The 21,860-nt window shown below is 45.9% G+C and overlaps 1 protein-coding gene across 2 annotated transcripts in view; it reads left to right on the top strand.

The window, feature by feature from the left end:
* TTC13 (tetratricopeptide repeat domain 13) overlaps window positions 1-21,860 on the top strand; it is a 1,212,286-nt gene that overhangs the window by 1,025,385 nt on the left and 165,041 nt on the right. For both annotated transcript variants that reach the window (XM_078649075.1, XM_078649076.1), the window contains exon 21: window positions 6,163-6,241. In XM_078649075.1, coding sequence (XP_078505201.1) covers window positions 6,163-6,241 — 79 coding nt within the window. The remainder of the gene's footprint in view (window positions 1-6,162; window positions 6,242-21,860) is intronic.

Here is a 21,860-nt window from a genome sequence, read left to right as displayed (position 1 = left end):
GATGTTGATGTGATGGGAAGTGCAGTGTAAACAAAAAATAAGTGGTGATCTTAAAAAAGGATAGGGAACTCAACCCAGAAAACGTTAATGATTGTTGGCCCCTTCCTTAATAAAAACAAGAACAGTATAATATCGTCATTGCAGTCCACACAAATAGCTGCGAGGAGAACAACATGTTTCAGCCACTAAGGGATAACTCCTTCGGCTTTCGTCAGGGTCTCTGTTCTATAATAATACTACTGCATTGGTTGTGATTAAAGTGTGAAAAAAATATGAAAAAACACACAAGTGAAAACCAGTAAAGGATATAATGTTCCTTCGACTGTGTCAACTCCTCTCTTCGGCACCTGGTTGGATATGTACTATTTAGAGAGGACAAACGTACAGGAAAATCACAATCCGCTACACTGGTCTGTAGAAAACATAATAAATTGTTTCGCAATAATATAATAGCTTGCTTACTCACCCAGTGTGTCCGGGGAGTGGACCTCACCTCTTCCTGGACCTGGCTCAGGATATATGAGACCCCGCTCTACAATAACAGAAACCGACTGCGTAAAATACAAAAACCAGACGACCAGACATTAAGCTACTCTGGCGATGTATATATCTACGTAATCCAAGGTATTCTGTACATGGAGGTAATTAACACCCATCAAGAGGTGCACAAAACACCCTCTATCCACCTCCCTGTCAACTACAGGCTAAACTGCCAGTGGTTTACAAAGCTTCTTATATACAGCATATGGCTAGCACAATGGCAAACACCTAGTATCAGGCTAGCAACACAGGTAATCATACCTGTCCGTCGGTATCTCAGGCCGTGACTGAGTCAGGGGGAGGCGCAGTCACCAGTAAGCTCTAACTACTTCACTGTTAGGCTGAGCAGCACACAGCCAATCGATACCGGTAGGGGAGGGGCTGGCCCGATCGCCGCCTACGCAAAGATCACTCTACATATCTATCATTGTTATTCATCTGCCGCTTACCTTAGTGGTAATGCCCGCTGATGGTGTCAGAACTTAATAATAGCCCTGTCCTTGGCAGTGCCCTGTACCACAATCATTCGCGGCCTCGCGCGCGTACTCTCGCGAGCATGGCCGGTTTAGAACTACAAAGTGACGTCACGTCGTTCGTGATTGTAGTTCTTTCAGAAAAGTATACTACCGCATTGCTAATTAGTTCGTGGCAAGGCGCAATATCTCACAGATAGCGTGATGCTATGACCAGCAGTGGTAACAAACATGCCTAGTCACATGATCATACCTTTCAATGTCTTGTTCAACCTTTCAACTGGCCAATGGTTTGTGGGTGATCAGGTGTAGTGAACTTATAGGTCATGTTACAGGACCATTTTGTCTTGTGAAGGAGGGTTGGGAGAAGTCTCTCCACTAACCTAAGCAAGATATTGTGGACTGTGTACTAGGCCTACATTCCAGGATGGCAGAGTACATGGAAAAAACATCCAAAAACCTTGAGGCCAGCCAAGAGCTGCAGAAGCTCTGGTATGATCAAAAGAGTCCACGGGTGGAGTTTCAACCAGGACAGAAGATTGGGTTGTGGAACCTGTGGAACCAAGACTAATGGAGTGGTCCTTACCCTATCATTAAAAAGAAAAGTGAGGTCACCAACTTTGTAGACCTGGGCACTAGCAGGAGCCCCGAGAGGGTGATCATGTGAGCCGCCTAGAACGTTTCCGTGACAGAGCTGATGTAACCATGCTGATGGTTACTGATGAGGATCAGGAAGCAGAGAGTGAACCTCTCCCTGACCCCTTCTCTTACAGTCTAAAAGACTGGTCAGTTGATCGAGTTGTCTACTCAGACACTCTCTCTACCCAACAGCAGGCTGACTGCAAGCAAGTCCTGCAACAGTATGCTGAGCTCTTCTCCTTAATCCCTGGACAGACACACTGGTGTACCCATGATGTGAACACTGGAGCAGCTTGCCTGTCAAAACACAGATCTATTGGCAGTCTGACCAAGTTAAGGAGAGCATCAAAGCTGATGTAAGCAAGATGCTGGAGTTAGGGGTTATTGAACCCTCTGAGAATCCCTGGGCCAGCCCAGTGGTCTTAGTCCCCAAGCTTCACGCACAGGGTGGAAAGAGAGAATTGAGGTGTTGTGTGGATTACAGAGGTCTCAGTACTGTCACCAAGACAGATGCTCACCCTATACCCTGGGCTGATGAACTGATAGGCAAAGTAGGTGCATACCAATTTCTCTGTACCTTTGACTTAACTGCTGACGACTGGCAGATTAGCTTGGTTCCAGGAGCAAACGAAAAGACAGCATTCTACACACCAGATGGGCATTTTCAGTTTACTGATATGCCCTTTGCACTAAAGAATGCCCCCTGCCACCTTCCAAAGTTTGGTGAACTAAGCCCTTGCTGTACTTAAGACCTTAAGTACAGCATATCTAAATGATATTGCTGTCTTTAGCTCCACCTGGCAGGATCACCTGATCGACCGTGGGAAGGTTTTGCAGGCCTGCAAGCAGTAGGCCTCATTATCCAGGCATCTAAATGCCAGATAGGGCAGGGACCTGTTGTATACTTTGGCCACCTTGTAGGTAGAGGCCAAGTACTGGTTCCCAGTGCATGTGTTCTTTCCCAAAGCTGTACCTTTGTTTCCACAATTGGTACACATCTGGCCCAAATATAATCCCTTGTAGAAGGTACCAGTGGTAGCAAGTGACCAGAGAGGCTCTCTAAGTGCTGCAGTATGCATCTTTCCACCCTAAGAGACCCCTCATCAAACACATTCACACTGACAATGCAGAATGCTTGATTTGGTGAAGATGGAAATGACACATATCCCTGTGTGCTAGGCCAACCAGCACTGTAAGAGGCATAGGTAAGTTACTCCCACAGCAGGCTTTACAGCCCTAAGGCAGAGATCACTATACCTCATGTTAGGGCATAATTGCATGAGCATATATGCCCCTATAGTGTCTAAGTCCATTCTTAGACATTATAAGTGCATGGGGACTCCATACTGGGTATTTGGAATGGGAGCTTGTCACTACGAGTACCACAGCTCCATGATGGCTTCACCGAATTCCAAGGTGTTTGGTACCAAACATCTCACACACACTAATGCCAGGGTTAGATTAATTAATAGGTGCACACAGAAGCACCTCAAAGGTGCCCCCTGCAAACCTACTAAACCACTAGTGTGTGTCTGGCTGGCCTGCACCAGCCTGCCATCTCTAGACATATTTCTGAGCCCCTGAGGTGAGAGCCTTTTGCTCTTGTGGGTCAGAAACAAAGCCTGCTCTTGGTAGAGGTGGTTCACACCTACACCCAAGCAAGAACAGCATTGAAAGGCGGTGAGATTCAAAGACTTCCTGTCCTTTGTTCTGCTGACCATGGCCTCTCCAGCTAGCGGAGATGCCAGCCCCCCTGACCAAGCCCCACTTTTGGCAGCAAGGTCGGCTGTAAAATTAGTAAATGAGAGGGGTGTGTCCCCTCGCAGCCAGGATCACCACCAAGGTCCCCTGAGGTGAAGTGACCCCTTCCTTTGAAAATCCTTTATATTGTTTTGGAGGATTCTAGCCAATAGGGTTTAGGGATATTCCCCCTACCCAGAGGGAGTGGACATACAAAGGGTGTAGGCACTCTGAAGGTAAGTAGCCCGCTTGCTACTACCTTCGAGCCCCTGTAACACCCCGGAATTGAGTATTTAGGGCGACCTCTGAACCTTATTCATCAGATTACCGGCGACCTATGAAGAAGAGGACAAAGAAGAGCCATGCAGCACTGAAGACTAAAGACACAAACTGCCTTGGCCCCAGCCCTACAGGCCTGTCTGCAGCTCTCAAAGACCCTGCTAAAGAAGAGCAACTCGTCTCGCAGACCTGCGACCTCCAGAACCCTTGGAGGACTACCTGCCTCCTAAAATGACTCCTGATCTCCTGTGGACAGTGGACCTGTCCTGAAGATTTTTTTTTTTAAAGACAATGTGCTCTGCTTGTAGAACCGCAAAGTCGACTGTCTCTGCACCCGAAGCCCACAGCCCGAGTCCAAGAAGCCCTCTGGTCCAGAAAGGGTTCCCCAGTGATCCTGAGAAAGAGTCACTTGTGGGTTGACCCCTGCCGCTATCCATGTCGACAGCTGCAGCCTCTCAATGACAACCTTCCCCCAACCGCCACTGCGCTGGTATGCTGACTTCTGACGCCAAAGAACACCCCTTGCGCCTGGATCACCTGGGCCTTGGGGAGATCTACCAACAGTGTCCTTACCCTCCAGCACATCCCAACTTACTTGTGCAGCTGTAGGTTTCTTTCGTTCAGCCTCCTGGCCTGAGCATGTAGTCTTTTTCCAAGTTTGAGATTCCCCATTGGTTTGCATTGAGCACCTGATGCTCCAGCTTCCTACAGTAGGCACAAATTATGTAAACTGTCCTCGTTTTCCAAGGGAAAATACTCTAGTACAGGAGTAGCAGTGAAGAGGGTTCCATGTCCTGCTAAGTGGCAAAGACCATGTGTTAGAAGCTGTGATTTGCAAGAAAGATCAGATGGTGGAGGAGAATCGTCTCCACCTTGATCCCACTCTGAGACAAGACACTCTGGCATGAAATAGGGTGCTGCTGGAAATAAAGAGAAACACATGAATTCTAAAGGAACAGTGGCTTCCATCAGTGTTCAATTTTCTTTGGATTATCATGGCAGGAATTTGTCTTTTCACGGGTCGAATCTATAAATGTGTTCTAGACGGCTTTGGGTGATGGCGAGGGATTACGTTCAAAGTTTGACCTCAGAGGTTTCAGGGGTGCAACTGTTCAGCCGGACCATATGGGTAGGGGACATGTCTCCTCTGGGGAATGTGATGGGGAGATCGCATGGTCTGACAACTACAAGTGAGTGTTGTATTTCTGATGCTGTCCCTCTACGCTAACCTCCTCATCAGCCTTTTTTCTCCTTCTGGGACCGTATGTGTATCATTATTTTTAAAACATTGTTTATTGTATTTTCGGCAAACGTGGTCAAGCCATTGGGGGGGGGGGGGCTGTGTATTCTATTTGGTGTATACATGCAGTGTATTTTCTGCTTAGCGCACACACTTTAAAAAGCCGTAGTTTGCAATTCTGTTTAAACTGCAAGTTCCCCATTCGGTTGATGCAGCCTTCTGCGGGTTGCTTCCTGACCTTAATGTGCCTGTTGTCTTCAGTTAGATGTTTGGAATCCAAAAGACACATTTTATTCCAAACGTTTCAGTCAACCAAGTGCCTCTGTTGATAGCAGATTACTTTCTTACAAAAGTGGTTCAAGATTCTCCCTGGAAGCGAGTCCACAAACGGAGTGTGTGCTGAAAAACAACCTTTGTTAAAGCAGAGTAACCTTTTGTGTTGAACTAAATGACCCAGTGGTATACCATCTGTGTGTGTTTTAGTGGGCATCTTCTGACATTAACTTTGGGCAGATGCTATTGCAGACAACTATAGTCATGTGTTCTCTCTCAACACTGTGTAAGACAATCTTCACACAATTAGAAAAAAGTATGAAATAAATAAGCTTGTATCAGTCTTAACCACGCTAACTGTTGTGATTTACATTCATTTATTTTTGCTCATAATCCTCAAGAGCCTTGCATGAGCCTAGGAAGTCAGTCCTTTCCCTACCACTGGAAGATAAATCCATCAGAAACTGCTAGCACCATACAGACTTGTCTTGGTCTTGTTTGGCCTCATCATTGGGGTGCAGCTTAAGTTTCTCAGGTTTGCTGAGCTGCAGGAACCACATGTCTTCATACCCATGCCCGGTGTGGTTTTTACTGAGAAAACGGACATGGATTCATCTTAACTATAGGCAGTATTCCATCTCACTGTGCCACTGCAGAGAAAGACCAATTTTGTGCAAATTGCTCTGGACCGCCTAGAAAGGAAAAAGGGAATCCCCATCTGAATTGCAGGGCCCTTTCAACTCCAAACTTTTAGTACATTATTTTCTTGTCATTTTTTAAGTAATCCACTGTTGTAATCTTTGTGTATGTTTCAATATCCCTTTGGGTTGATATTAAAAATTTTAAGTAGAAGGATTAAATTAACTTGGGATTCATTTTAGACATAGTTTGCATTTAACTGTGCCCCCTAAAAAAGGTGATGTTCTGAAAAATAAGGGATGTCTGTGGTGACTGATGTCTATGTTCTTCTTTTATTAGTGTGGTAGCTTATTCTACAATCATGGGAGCGCTCATGGCAAGTGGGAAAGAAGTGGCAGGAAAAATTCCGAAGGGAAAGGTATGTTTCTAGCAAAAATAATATGTTCATTGGTAATTGTATTTGTCCTTATTGGATTTTTATGCATAGTTGAATTGTTACATGATCAGGAGAACCAATTTGTAGGTTTTTATTACATTTCATTTTCACATCGTAAAAGACGCTTCAGGTATGTAAGCACTTTGACCTTTTAACAGACAGGCTTAGAACAGTTGGCAAATCTTTATTGTTAATGAGACACTGAACCATAAATCATTGGTCAGTCAGAGTAACTACCTTGAATTTTGTGGGGAGCTGAAGACGTGGTTCTGGTCCAGGGAAGACATGGCTTGGCAGTTCTGGCTGGACTGTACCCACAAGGCACAGGGTCAGACTGATTTGCATATAGCCATGTCTGAACTGGGGTGGCTGAGTGAACTAAAGAATGGTGATGGATTAAACCCAGATCAGTTGACTGGGGGTGAGTGTTTGATTTGTTCAAACGCTCCGTCCATCATCCCCTTTTGTATCGCTTTGAAGACGTGGTTCTGGACTTCTTTTGGGACACACAGCCCTAATTTGCACGAATTCGCGCCCCCACTCGTTGCTCCTTGTCAAAAACACAGACCTTGTACCCTATTAAGACAAGTATTTGCAAAGCAATCGGTCTCGCCTTTGGGACCTTATAAGTATTTAGCCATGCAGCACATTATACTGGTAGCTGTAATCTCTACTGCTGTTTAACATGGAGGCTACGACAGTAATAGGCACATTATCACATTATACAATGTAAAAGGACCCTCGAGAGTGAGATAAACAGACAGGAAGTGTAGGGTAGTGGAAGAAAGAGGCATGAGATGGCATGGGCACTGCCCCTCTTGTAATTGTACCACCCTGGCATTCAGTAGTGCCTGCAGCAGGATTCTAAGAATACATTTGGATCCCTACACATAACTTTTTTCTATTTTTAAATCGAGCACTGGCTTTGTTGTACCAAGTGCTGTTGAGTTGGCACAGTTGGGAAGTGTTAGATTTTTGCCCGGAATTCTGTCTCGGGAGGTTCTGTTGTATGACTGTGAGAGTTGTTCTCAGGTGGAGCAAGCTACTGTGTGGAGAGTGGTAGCCAGCCATGTAGTATATCTGTGCCGAGTTGGACTTGTGTGACAACAGATGTGTGAGTTGTGAGGCAGTGATACCAACAAGGTATATCTATGCAGCACTACATAGTTAAACAAGAGCAGAGATTTTTTTTATTTATACAGATGGCAGATATTAAAATAATGCGCATACATTTAGCACATTAATAAAGTTTGGGAACTATCGGACAAGCAAGAGCAAGGTGAAGTAAACAGCAGGGCGACTCCATGTTTTGCAGCTGCTGGTGATGCTCTGAGAGGGAGGAGGGAGCGTGCTGGTGCTGCAGACACAACCCCTGGTGTTGCACAGGCGCACAATGACAGCAGCGTACGTTCCGGGCACCCGTGCGAACATGCTGCCATCAGCTAAACCATGCTCAGTGCCAGCAACCAGACGAACGCTAATGTTGTGTTACTTACCGGTAATTCTTCATTACCCCGACTTGATGTTTTACATGCCTCTGTTGACAGTTTTTCTGTTGGCGTTTTGAACGCTGCTGTTCGTTGATCATTTATTTGAATAATGTGTTGTACTTTTTGCATGGATCCCTGGTGTCCTGCGTTTTTTTCTTCTAGGTACTCTGCTTGTGAGTTCCTCACATAGTAAGGACTGGGAGAACCCATGAGGGGGTAATGTCTTGTTACTTACTGGTAATCTTCATTACCCCGATTAGGGTCCTCCCCATCCCAGTCCTCTTCCCTCCCTCCCTCCCTCCCTCCCGCTGTGTTTGTTTCTGGGTCTTGTTGATAACAGGCATGGCGGTGGGAGGGGTTTATGTAACCTTTAACCTTTTGGTTTTCTGGCGTTTGATTGGCTGGGTGGAGACAGGACTGCCTCACGTAGTAAGGTCTGGGACGGGGTGGACCCATGAGTGGGTCATGATGCTAGTGAGAAAGAACGTCTCCCCTGACACTTGCCCTCGTTGCTGAGTGGTAGGAAATTTGTGTCAGCCCGGTGATCCTACAACTTTCTCACACAAAAATGTGAGAAAAATCTATTTTTTTCAACAAAATTTTACTTTTGCAGGGGATTCTGGGTAGAGAAATGTTTGGGGACCCACGCAAGCCATACCGTGTCTAGTTTTCAGAAATGTGTGGGTTTGGTAGGTTTCCCTAGATGACCACAGAGTCCGGGGACAAAAACTCATGGGACCCACCCTTGCAAAACCAGGTTGTTTTGTGATAGGTAATTTTGATGTCGCCTCAATAGGTTTTGGACTCTTCCCTGTCGCGGGTATTTAACCCACCCACCCGAGTGAGGTACCATTTTAATCGGGAGACCTGGAGAAACGCTGGGTGGTAGGAAATTTGTGGATCCACGCAGATTCCAGAACTTTCCCACAGAGAAATTTGAGAAAAAAGTGATTTTTTTTCAGCAAAATTTGAGGTTTGCATGGGATTCTGGGTAGGGAAACGTTGGAGGAACCACGGAACCAATACCTTGCTGGATTCCCCCGGGTGTCTAGTTTCAGAAATGTATGGGTTTGATAGATTTCCCAAGATGGTCGAGGAGCCTGGGGCCAAAAACACAGGTGACTCCCCTTGCAAAACCAGGTTGTTTTGTGATAGGTCATTTTGATGTCTCCTCAATATGTTTTAGGCCCTTGCCCATCGCGGGTACTTGGGGCACCCACATGAATGAGGTACCATTTTTATCGGGAGACCTGGGGGAACGCTGGTTGATAGGAAATTTGTGGATTTACGTAGATTCCAGAGCTATCCACCACAGAAATGGGAGGAAAATGTGTGTTTTTTTTTTTACAAAGTTTGAGGTTTGCAAGGGATTCTGGGTAACAGAACCTGGTGAGAGCCAGACAAGTCCTGGATTCCCCTGGCTGTCTAGTTTTGAAAAATGTATTGGTTTTCTAGGTTTCCCTTGGTGCTGGCAGAGCTAGGGTTCAAAATCTGCAGCTAGGCACTTTGCAAAAAAAGGGTCTTCACTGTGAAAATTTGGTGTGTCCACATTGTGTTTTGGGCCGTTTCCTGTCGCGGGCACTAGGCCTACCCACACTAGTGAGGTACCATTTTTCTCAGCGCCAAGAAACTGTACAGTGTATGTTGCGCTTTATAAATGCTTTTTCACTTCACTTCACTTCAAAAGACTTTGGGGAACGCTGGGTGGGTGGATTTTTGTGGATCCACGCAGATTCCAGAACTTTCCACCACAGAAATGTGAGGAAAATTTGTTTTTTTGAGAAAATTTTAGGTTTGCAAGGGATTCTGGGTAACAGGGCTAGTCCAGTGAGAGCTAGTCCAGTCACCCCATCCTGGATTCCCCTGGGTGTATAGGTTTAAACATTTTTATATGTTTGCTAGGTTTACCTAGGTGCTGGCAGAGTTAGGGTTCAAAATCTACAGCTAGGCACTTTGCAAATAATTGTGGTGTGAAAATGTGATGTGTCCACGTTGCGTTTTGGGCCGTTTCCTGTTGCGGTCACTAGGCCTACCCACACAAGTGAGGTACCATTTTTCTCGGAAGACTTTGGGGAGGGTGAAATTTTGTGGATTCACGCAGAACTTTCCTCACAGAGTTTACAAAGTTTGAGGTTTGCAAGATATTCTGGTTAACAGAACCTGGTGAGAGCCAGACAAGTCACCCCATCCAGGATTCCCCTGGGTGTCTTGTTTTAAAAAATGTATAGGTTTGCTATATTTACATAGGTGCCGGCTGCACTGGGACCCAAAATCTACAGGTAGGCACATCCTGAAAAAAAGTCAGTGCCTATTGGGCTTTCTTTCTCCCTGGGGAGGGGGCTATTGCCACAATATGCCCCTAAGGGGGGCAGAAAGACTGTGACTATTCTTTTGGCGGGGGGCATTGGGATGCCCATTCTGGGAAGCCCACCCCTACTAATAGAAAATCCAGCATAATCGCTGGCGCCTAGTGGACTTTCTGACCCTCCGGGGGGGCAGATCAGGGGCTACTGCCCCCATTTGCCTCCTGGGGGGGGTCAGGAAGGCTGTGGCATATTTTTTTGGGGGGTTGAAGGCATAGGCATGCCCATTCTGGGCAACCCCCACCTTGGAGGAAAAAAATCCCTGATGGCTAGTGGGCTTCCTGTCCCACCCCAGGGGGCAGATAAGGGGCTATTGCCCCATCTGCCTCCGGGGGGGGGGGCAGAAAGACGGTAACATTTTTTATTTGGAGGGGGGGCCTTGACATGCCCATTCTGGGCAGCACCCACCCCTACCTATGAAAAAAAAATCCCTGGCACTTAGTGGGCTTTCTGCCCCCTCTTCCCGGGGGCAGATCAAGAGCTATTGCTCCCATCTTCCTCCTGGAGGGGCAGCAAGTCTAGTTTTCTTTGGGGGGTAGGGTGGGGGCATTTGCATGCCCATTCTGGGCATCCCCCACCTCAGGCCTATAAAAAAAGATTCCCTGGTGTCTAGGGTGCTTTCTGCCCCCCTGGGTGGCAGATTGGGGGCTACTGCCCCCATCTGCCCCCAAGGGGGACCGAAAGACTGGAATTTTGTGGGAAGGAGGGTTGGGGACATTGGCTAATTTACCCTTAAATTAATGGTAAAAAAATAACCCTGGCGTCTAGTGGGCTTACTGCCCCCCTGGAGGGATGACTGGGGGTGGTGGCGTTCCGAAATTGGGCAGCCCCCACCCCTAATTTACATAATTAAATAAATCCCTGGTTTCTAGTGGGGTTGCTGCCCCCCCCCGGGGGGGACCGATTAAGGGATACTCCCCCATCCCTCCCCCGGGAGGGGAGAAGGTGAATTGTGTGGGGGGAGAGATGGGGCTTTGGCATGCCCGTCTTGGGCAGCCTCCACACCTAAATTAAACATTTTTAAAAACCTGGCGTCTAGTGAGCTTTCTGCTCCCTGGGTTGGCAGAAAGACTAATTGTGCAGGGGGCATTGGAGTGTCCATATTGGGCAGCCTCCACCCCTAATTCATGTAGTAAAAACAATTCCCTGGTTCTAGTGGGCTTTTTAATTACAGGGGGAGCAAAGGCCCTTGCCCAAGGGGCCGCTCCCGCCTCCCTGGTGCCTAGTCGGTGGATCCCTGCTCGGGTATCCACTCTCCCCTTTCAAATGATGCCTCTCCCGTCTTTCTACCTGCTCGGGGGGCTGAGATAGCCCCCTGAGCACGTAGAAAGTGAAACTGAAATGAGCCTCGGTTCGGTTTCACTGAAATTACGTCAGCGCGACATGCGCACTGATCAGCATTTCAGGGAAACCAAAGAAACAGCCTCGGGAGATGGGGAAGCTCTTCCCCAGCTCCCGAGGCTGTTGGGGGGAGGGTGGGAGGGAATCCCCCTGACGCCTGCACCAGACGTATTCCCAGTGCCATGTGATTGGACGGCTGGGGGCCGTCCTACGCACATGAGCACTGGTGCGTCGGACGGCCCCAAGCTGTCCGCACCCAAAGCGTTAATAAGAGTTTATACTATGCTGCTCAAAGGTACTGGTTTTCGCACAGGGACTGGGGCAAATTACACCATCAGCCCTCCTCCTGCTTAAAAGAGCAAGTGCACTTGTGGAAGGCCATAACATCAGATCAAAGGGTCCTTCAGATTGTTTAAATGGGTATTCCCTATCCTTCCAGCAGACTCCTCCCTACATCCCTTCTCATCAGTTGCTTCAACAGCACCGTTTGTCTTCACTAAAGTGATGGCAGTGGATGGAAATCATCTCAGGTCAAGGATCCCCATAGTCCCATACATGGACAACTACTGGGCCCAAGTTTTCTTTATTGCCCAGACTGGCTTAGAAGGGTGTTTTATTCAGATCTCCTGTCCCTCTCACAGTGTCAACAACCCCTCCAGGTCAGTAGGGCAGTTGCTGCACCCCAAGTTCAAAAGCCTCCACCTTGATGCCTGGAGATTGAGCAGGACACCTGAGCCTCTTTCAGCAGCCATCATAGATAGTAAAAGTAATATTGTTGACTGTCTACTTTGGTAACTGGAATAGATTTGGTGTGCAGAGTAAAGTGCAGATCCCATTAAGGATTTGCCTGTCTTTCTCTTTGAGCTTCTGCTGGCCCAACAGGGCTGCGCACTGGGTACCTACAATGGCTACATGTGGCCTTGTTGGCATTTCTTTGCCTTCCAGACGAGCCTTCCCTGTTAAAATCCCTCATCATGATGAGGGTTTTTGAAGGAAGTGATGAACATGTATTCACCAACTCTTTTTATCGTGCCACAATGGCACTTGAATCTTGTTTTGAGTTTCGGCATGAGAATTTTAGAGCTCCTCCACAGTTGTCAGTTCTGGTTATTGACTGTTTTCCTTTGGCCATTACGTTGGTGAGGAGTATCAGATAGTTGTATGTATTTTGCTTCCATCTGCCTTGTACATGTCTCTACCAGGCAAATAGGCTATCAGAACTAAAGCGATGTTTCTTCTCATGTTGCTGAATTCTTTCATTCTCAGTTAATCCATTATCTTTCCTACTTCATCCCTGCCCCTCATCCCACCAAAGAGAAGAGATTACACCGGTTGGACTCTAGAAGAGCAGTTAGTTTTTACTTTGACAGCACCAAGAAGACCATGTCTGACAACCAGTTGTTTGTGACAACACAGGCTGCAAGAAAGGCAAGGCTGTCTAAAAGCCCAAAAAAGGACTTCAGAGAGGGATAATACTGTGTATAAAAATGAGCTACCCTTTTGCTAAGAAGGATCGCTGGAGGGAATCTGGGCCCAGTCCACCAGGGCTAAGGATTTTGCCTCAACACTGGCCCGAGGTATTCCTGTGTCTGAGAGCTGTAGTGGAGCACCTTCCCCAAGTATTAGTTTTTGCATTCAGAAGGGATAAATGATGGCCATTTCGCATTCTATTCAACGGGCGAGGAGTCTGCAATTAGAAGTATTTATCCATCTGAAGAAAGAGGTACTTGACTTCAGTAACAGTCTTTCAGATGGATACTCTACCTGCAGATTCCTCACTAATCCCATCCTTCTCCCTGTTATGAAGGTGTGCTCTTCATGGCTCCAATGGCATCACTGTAGCATTGCTTCCAGCAATGAGATAGATCCAGCACCCCTTATGCGGGAGAGCAATGGAGAATTTTCCAGATTCTGTCTGGAACCTGGGTATTTTCAACAGGTGAGGAATCTCCAGGTAGGTACAGTATCTACCATGAAGATCTTTACCAAAATTAAGTAGCATTTTTTCAATGCATGTATGTCAACTTTACAGCTGTGCGAAGGGCATTACAGAAGGGGTTGTGAAAACATTTGCTCTCTGTTGGCAATTTTCTTTGGCTGTTTTGACAATTATTTTCTTTAAACATCACTTTACTGTTCCTCAGTTGTGTTATGAGGAGTACATAAGCACTGAATAAAATGAACAACTGATAACATATAGGTTTTTCACATAAAAAAATATTTTGCACCCCAAAATATTGCTGCCTAAGTCTGATTTCTTTGAGGTGAAATATGTGCTGAAAATTAGAGTTGGGGTACATTTAAATTTGTGCTGTGCATAATTCATGAAATTTCCTGAAATTTTGCATAATATGATGTTGCATTATTTTCACCCAGGGCTTGAGCGGAAAGTAACTCAATCAGATACATTTTCTTCCTGAACCAGTGTCCTGTTGGTATCTCGAGTGTTTTTTTTTTTTAATGCAAAGCACACCCTCACCTTAAATCAATTCATGTGAGATGCATGAAAAACATATTTCACAGTAAAAGTGTAGTTGTGTAATTGCTTTAAGGAAAGAATGCAATTTTGCACATCGCTGCTCAAAACAAGTTCAGTGAAAATGCATGCAGAGATGCTTAACTAGTTTGATACTTATGTACACTAAACTAACATTTTACAAAGAAACACTTTTATTAATTTGCTTAGTTGTCTTTATATCTTGTTCTAATTATTTAGAATCTTTATTTCACTTATTTTAAGTGTTCAAAACTCAAACAACACTGACCAATACTTGTTCATTATCTGCTCTCTTATTAGAAAGCGCTCCTTAACCAGTCTATTCGCAAGGCCAACAACCCATGTGTTTCCCTTTTAGTTATTTGTGACCCCTGCCAAGCTCTGTTTTTAACTCTTTGTTTATTTTTGTATGCATGTACGTATGTGAACTATGAGTTGTAGGTTCTGCATTGAGTACATCAACATATGTCCTATATCATATTTAAAATACAGTATATAAAACAATACACATTCATAGGAAAACAGAGGAGAGAAGAGAGATAAAACACTACATTCAAAACACTTTGTCCTCAATTCGTTGACTAATCTGTCTATGTATTGTATTGTATTGTAATTGCATTTATATAGCGCTTACTACCCCTGACGAGGCGTCGAAGCGCTTTTTCGGCGAGTAGCACACTACTCCGGGACCCATAGAGGATTAGTGTTGAATTAGTATAGTGAAACATGCAAGTACATTTTAAGTGGTGGATAGATTAGTCAGTTATTTGGATTTGGAATGATAGCAGAAGGATAGAGGAGGACAAAGGTTTGTATTTATATAGCGCTTGTTGATGCACGCTATTCGGGAAGCCTACAAAGGATTAGTGGTGAATTAATATGGTGAAATATGAAGTAATTTCAGTGGTGGATATTAGTCAGTTACTTGGAGTGAGAAAGATAATGGAGGGATAAAAGGGGAAGAAAGATTTGCATTCATATAGCACTTGTTACCCCTGATGGGTGTTGTAGTGCTTTTCTGGCGATTAGCACGCAAAAAAAGAATATGAAGTAATTTGAGCAGTGGATATGTTATTCAGTTATTTGGGTAGTATATTAGTATAGTTTAATATGGAATTTGAGAAGTGAACATGTTAGTCTGTTAATTTCGATTGAAAAGGATAGTGGAGGGATAGAAGAGTGAAAGATTTTTTTTTTTATTATTTTTTTTAGGTCTTAGCAATAGGAGGAGGCTTTTGGATGAGTAAAAATGAGTTTTGGGTATTGCTAAATGAGAAAAAGGGCAGCATTTCTGGCCCTAGTCCCGACCAGTCTCGGACAGGCTCTGACAGGCAACTGCCCTTGTCCTCTCTGCCCTTAACAAGCTCTGCCAGGCAACTGCCCTTGTACTCTCTGCCCTTAACAGGCTCTCACAGGCAACTGCCCTTGTCCTCTCTGCCCTTAGCCCCTCTGCCCGGGCTGAGACGCCCTAAGCCTGGCCTTTTTCATAGCCCTAGTAATCAGGTGACCCCTTCAGCCAATGTGAACCCTAGCCCTAACACTATCCAGTCACAACACTAGCCCTAAAATCTAGAACCAATATGAGACCAGGTCCTTACAGCCAATCTTAGCCCTAGTCCAAGCACCCAATCAGTTAAAAAAACCTTGATCTCTACGTCCAATAAAGGCCCTAGCCCTACCAGTAGTCCCAAAACAAGTCCATGCAACCAATGGCACAGGTAGCCCTAGTCCCTACTTCCAATAGAATGCCTAACCCTACTCTAAGTCCCACACCTAGTCCAACAACCAATCACAACAGAATCCCAAATCGCTACTTCCAATTAAAGGTCTAACCCTAGCCCTTGTCCCACCCTACTCCCAACAACCAATAACATAGGAAGCCCTAGTCCCTACTTCCAATAGAAATTCTAACCCTAGCCCCAACCCTACAATGATTGAATCACAGACTCAGAAACCAATCAGAACCCTCAAATACCCAACCAATGAGGACATTAACCCTAATCCAATAGAAACACCAGATAGAACCACCAATCAGTGTACACATGTCCCAACCACTAGCAGACCATACAAGGTCCCAGCGACCTCAGACAAGGTTTGCTGGCCAGGGAGTTGGAAGCTGCTTCTCCTGTTCAGAATCTCCTAGGAGACAGACCGGCTCAATCCACACTTTGGACTGCAGCAGGTAAGGGCCTCACTAACTTGAAATCTAACAATACTGTTTGAATAAAACTTTACTCCCCCTGCTGGCTAAAAAACGAAGTGCACAGGCCCTAGTAAAACACAGTTTAAACAGCTCACAGAAGCACCCTCTGATGTAGAAAAATCCCTGTTGCTGGGGGAGGGGGGGCTGGTTTCACTGGCTTGTGAACACAAAATGGTGGCTGGGAGTGCACTGTTTTAACATACAGGTCTTAGCACAGAGCAAAGGAGAAATTTGGAGGGAAAATAGAATTGTCACCAAGGAATGAGAGGGACAAACTACATAGGTTGGACTGCAAATCCCACAATTCAACACACTAATTGGAGGCAATCATGGGCAGGGAAAACCACAAATTTAAAACACAACACAGGTGAAAAAATATGCAATTACAGGCCGGCTAAAACTACAATTTTTAACTGTAACAACCACAGGCATAGACAATAAACACAGAAAGTGAAAATCGTTTTTTAAACAACTTTTCGTCTTGGGAAGAGACAGCACTAGTCTGTCTCCTTACCACTTCCTGGACTCTGCTCACTGCAATCTGGGGCACAGGTAGGCTGCAACTCACAAGATGGAGGAGAATGATTTGGGGTGCACCCAGCAAGACCTTAAGGGGCCTGGGCAGGTGTGAGAGGAGGGCTCAGACTTGCCTGGTAGCTGAATAGCCAATGGTCAGCTGGCCTGGGGGTGGGGGCTGGGCAGCTGCTTCTCCTGTTCAGAATCTCCTAGGAGACAGACAGGCTCAATCCACACTTTGGACTGCATCAGGTAAGGGCCTCACTATCTTGAAATCTAACAATACTGTTTGAATAAAACTTTACTCCCCCTGCTGTCCAAAAAACGAAGTGCACAGGCCCTAGTAAAACACAGTTTAAACAGCTCACAGAAGCACCCTCTGATGTAGAAAAATCCCTGTTGCGGGGGGGGGCAGGGGGGCTGGTTTCACTGGCTTGTGAACACAAAATGGTGGCTGGGAGTGAATGACAGGCATCTGATTAATAGAGAATTTACATCTAGCATGCCAGTGTAGTCTACAGATTTAGTCTGTTAGATGGAATGACGCATTTCGGTGGTGTTGCACCAATATGGACCACCTTTATCTTTTTTTTTTTAAACATACTTTATTGATCTTCATGCTTAACAATCCGGCATGACAACAGTTATACATTTTCAGGGTACATACCAGTGATCCCTGCTGAAAAAGCCAACAACTACAACTTGTACAGCATACAGTAGGTGTAGTCGCAGTATGTGCTGTGATAACGGGTTTAGATATCACAGTAACAGTACTTGCAGCGAAGGTATATTTATAGTCTGTATGCCAGAATAACATTCCCCCCTCCTCCCTCGCTCCAGCACTCAATTCCCTCCCTTTCCTGACTCACTCCTGTCCTCTCGCCGGCTAATAAATTGCGCGGTTATGCTGTATTCTCATATAAGTTCCTGAAAACATGGCATGCAGCTGTGCGTATTCCTGGGTGGTTCTGTTTCTGTATTTCCATTTTAGGAGTGATCAGGGGATGTAAATAGTTCTAGCATTGCATCCCATTCCAATGAAATTGGTGTCTTCTGTAAACCCCTACTTTCATCCCTCCTTATCGCCATACTTTCAGCCCTCCCCCATCTGACCACTTCTCCACACCAGGTGAGCATCGCAGAGGGCATCGCAGACTTCCACCTCCTAGTGATTGATCGATTTGCTAGTATCAGAGCTAAATTAGCAAATCGGGATTTGACTTTCTTGTGGTTACGGCGCAGCCCCAGCATGCAGTATTCTGTCGTATCACCTCCTACAACATTTGTTACAATCCCTAAGACCTTTACAACAGTTGCCTAAAAGGTGACCAGGCGCAGAGAGGCCCACAACATACGTACCAGGTCGGCAGCATGTGCAAGACAACAGCGGCACTGGTCCCCCATCTCCGGGTCCAAAAAGCTGTTTGAGTTGTAAGTGCCTTGATTGCACGTACAAGGTTACCATCCAACAGGTCCTGTGCAACTTATATATTTGTATACCTAGGTATTTGAATGTGCTGGGCAAAATCAGCAATACCAAGGGGCCGAAGTGAATCGGTTCTACTTGTTCCGCGTCGTGGAAATAAAAGGCATAAGATTTAGATTTGTTAATGGAGAGGCTCAAGATACTTTAGAATTGAGTAAATATACTTGGAATGGGCTCACAGTCAACCTGGGGGTTGTCTAGATAGAGAATTATATCATCAGAGTATAATGAGAGGATGTGTGTGGCATTGCCGATCTTGATGCCATGTCCTAATGCAGCATTACGGAGTTTAATGTCTAATGGTTCAAGTTCGAACACAAATAAAAGTTGACAAAGCGTGCCGTGGCCTACTGGGACTGTAAAATGTGGGCTCCTGTGCGGCTCTTGCAATGATTGCCGTGTATAGCAAGCTAACCCAACGTACAAACTCCTGTGGGATACCAAACTTCAGAAGGGTAGTTAGCATGTATTTCCAGCTAAGTGTGTCAAAAGCTTGCCTCAGATCTAGGGAGATGCAACCAACTCTGGGGTGTTCCAGGGTTGTGGAAGTCAGCACATGATATAGCTGCCTAATATTAAGAGAGGTGCTATGGCCAGGTACAAAACCGCATTGATCTATGTGTATCAGCTGTGGCAGGTATTGGAGTAATCGGAGGGATTGTATTTTACTTAAGATTTTGTATTCAGTGTTTAGTAAAGAAAGAGGCCGGTACCCGGGCATATCTGTTAGGTTCCTGCATTGCTTTGGGAGGGAGGTAACCAGTGCCTGCATCGTGGTAGGTGGGAAGAATCCTGTGTCCAATTTCAAATGCTGCCTGCTATAGGCACTCTAGGTGGGGAAGCATTGCTGTTGAAAAGGTGCTATAGAACTCGACCGGGAGGCCATCCAGCCCCGGGGTTTTTGTTTTGTGGGAGCTTCCTAAATTTGAGTTATGCTTGATCTTTTTGGTGTGCTTCTAATAGTGGGGGAATTCAAGGTCGCTCAGGAATTCTTCTAATCCGTCCTCCAGATGACGCGTATATTCTTTCATAGTACTCCCTAAATTCTATGTTTATGCCTGATTACGTATTCGCTGTTGTGCCCTCAATCATGGTAACCCCCAGTATTGGGGTGGAGGATGGTGCAGCCTTCACGATCCTGGCCAGGAGAGTTCCAGATTTAAGGGCTTCCGCATGCTGTTTTTGTGTGTATGTACGATAATCTGTGACCCACAACCGTTCCAATAGTTCCGCATGCGTGATAAGAGCTTCTTGTAAGGCCACCTCCTTAGTGGTGTCGGAAGCTGCTGCCTGCTCTAGTCTGCCCAGTTTGTCTTCTATTTCTTGTATTCTTTAAAATCATTTGCCGGGCACCCACTGTTGTGCTGATAGCAGCCCCCCTAACAACGGTCTTATGTGCCTCCCATTCTGTTTGGCGTGAGGATGTGGTATCTGCATTTTCAGAGAAATAATTAGAGATAATGGTGGCCAGGGTATTGCGAAACACGGAGTCTTCAAGTAATTTTGGTTGCAGTCTCCATGTTGGTATTAGAGTAGGGATTTTACCCCAGGAGAACATAACCTCTAGGTAGTGGTCCGATAAAGTTTTCCCAAAGTATGTGGTATGGGCAATTTGTGCAACTAGAGGTGGGGAGCAACAGATCCTGTCTATTCGTGTGTAGCAGATGTGGGGGAGAGTAAAACGAGTATTCACGGCAGTTCGGGTTCTTGATGCGCCAAGCATCGATTGGTGCTCAGCCCGTCACCCAGCCATGTAGTGAGGTTGCCTGTTTTTTGGCCCCAGCTCCCTGTAATGATGGGTGAGAGCGATCCAGATCTATATCCAGGACTGCATTGTAATCTTCCCCCAAAATCCAGGGGTATTCCACCCAGTCAGCCAACACTGTGTTAAGGGCACTTAAGAACTTAACCTGCTCAGAATTTGGGGCGTATATGCTGCCAATCACTATGTGTATGCCGTCTAGTGTGCCGTGAATCAAAACATACTTTCCGTTCACATCTATTCTTTGGTCTAAAGCAGGGGTCTCCAACCTTTTCTGTATTGGGAGCTACTTCTGCTCAGGGAAAGTCCTGCTGAGCTACTAGCAAATGTTATCACTTTGAAATAGAGACAACATATGTTAACATTACACTATGATCACCATAAGCAGAATTATTAGTAGTGACCACCCAAGCATTCCAGACAAGGTTCCCAAAAGAAATGCGAGGAAAACATTTCTCAGTATTGAATGCTTTCATTTGACTAATGTAGTAACACTCAAATTGTTACATGCTGTGCGACACAAAAGACATAACCCCAGCAGTTTTCCCAACTCAGCTTGAATTATCATTCAGATATCAACTTTAAATGTGTTTTAGAACTGCAATATTTTGTCTTCATCAGCATATAAGTTTTCTGAAAAGGAAACATTTTCTATGAAAAAACATGTTTACCATTAAAAGATAATTTTTCGGAAAAAGTCATCAAATATCAGCTTGCCATTTTCATCAAATATTACCATGTAAAACTACCTCGCATGAACAGTTTCTACTTTGAATAAGAGGTATTATAAACATAGGTCATGGATGCTCACCATAACACCAAGGATGCCTGTGCTAATAAATGGCCACCATTATAACAGGGCCACCATTGTGCCAAGACTAAATGCCATAACATCCAGGATGTTCGCCATATAACAGTCATGCCCATTATTATGTGAGGAGCAGTCATCCTTCTGTCAGGTGTGGCAAAAAGTGGGCCAGTCATGTTCTTAATATGTCCATGATGGCAGCCTGTATGACACAACTAGACTGAAAAATGGCCATTATAGTCAAGGATAACCATTAGTATGCTACTGGCACCATTATCAATCAATCAATCAATCATGTCATTTGTAAAGTGCACTACTCACCCGTGAGGGTCTCAAGGCACTGGGGTGGGGAATGCTGCTCCTGCTCGAAAAGCCTGGTCTTGAGGAGTTTTCTGAATGTCAGCAGGTCTTGAGTTGGCGTAGGTGGATGGGGAGGGTGTTCCAGGTCTTGGCGGCGAGGTGGGTGAACGATCTGCCGCCGGAGGTCGCTCTTCGGAAGCAGGGAACTATGGCGAGGGTGAGGTCGGCGGAGCAGAGCTGGCGGGTGGGGGTGCAGAAGCCGAGTCGTCTGTTGAGGTACGTTGGTCCGGTGTTGTGGAGTGCCTTGTGTGCGTGAGTGAGGAGCTTGAAGGTTATCCTCTTGTTGACCGGGAGCCAGTGCAGGTCTCAGGTGGGGTGTGATGTCGCTGTGGTGAGGGATGTCGAGGATCAGGCTGCAGAGGCGTTCTGGATGCGTTGGAGCCGTCTCGGGAGTTTGGCCGAGGCTCCTGCGTAGAGGGCATTTCCGTAGTACAACCTGCTGCTGACAAAGTCCTGGGTGACCGTTCTTCTAGTTTCAGTGGGGATCCACTCGTAGATCCTGCGGAGCATGCGGAGGGCGTTGAAGCAGGAGGATGAGACGGCGTTGACCTGTTTAGTCATTGAGAGGGTGGAGTTGAGGATGACCCCTAGGTTGCGTGCGTGGTCGGTGGGTGTTGGGGCAGTTCCCAGTGCGGTCCGCCACCAGGAGTCATCCCAGGCCGAAGGGGTGGATCCGAGGATGAGGACCTCCATCTTGTCCGAGTTCAGCTTCAGTCGGCTGTTCCTCTTCCATTCAGTGATGGCCTTCATTCCTTCGTGAAGGTTGGTTTTGGTG

The sequence above is a fragment of the Lissotriton helveticus genome, chromosome 6, assembly GCF_964261635.1.
Source record: "Lissotriton helveticus chromosome 6, aLisHel1.1, whole genome shotgun sequence".
Taxonomy (NCBI): Eukaryota; Metazoa; Chordata; class Amphibia; order Caudata; family Salamandridae; genus Lissotriton; species Lissotriton helveticus.
The sequence above is the reverse complement of the archived record's forward strand: the minus strand, read 5'-3'. Positions and strand labels throughout refer to the sequence as shown.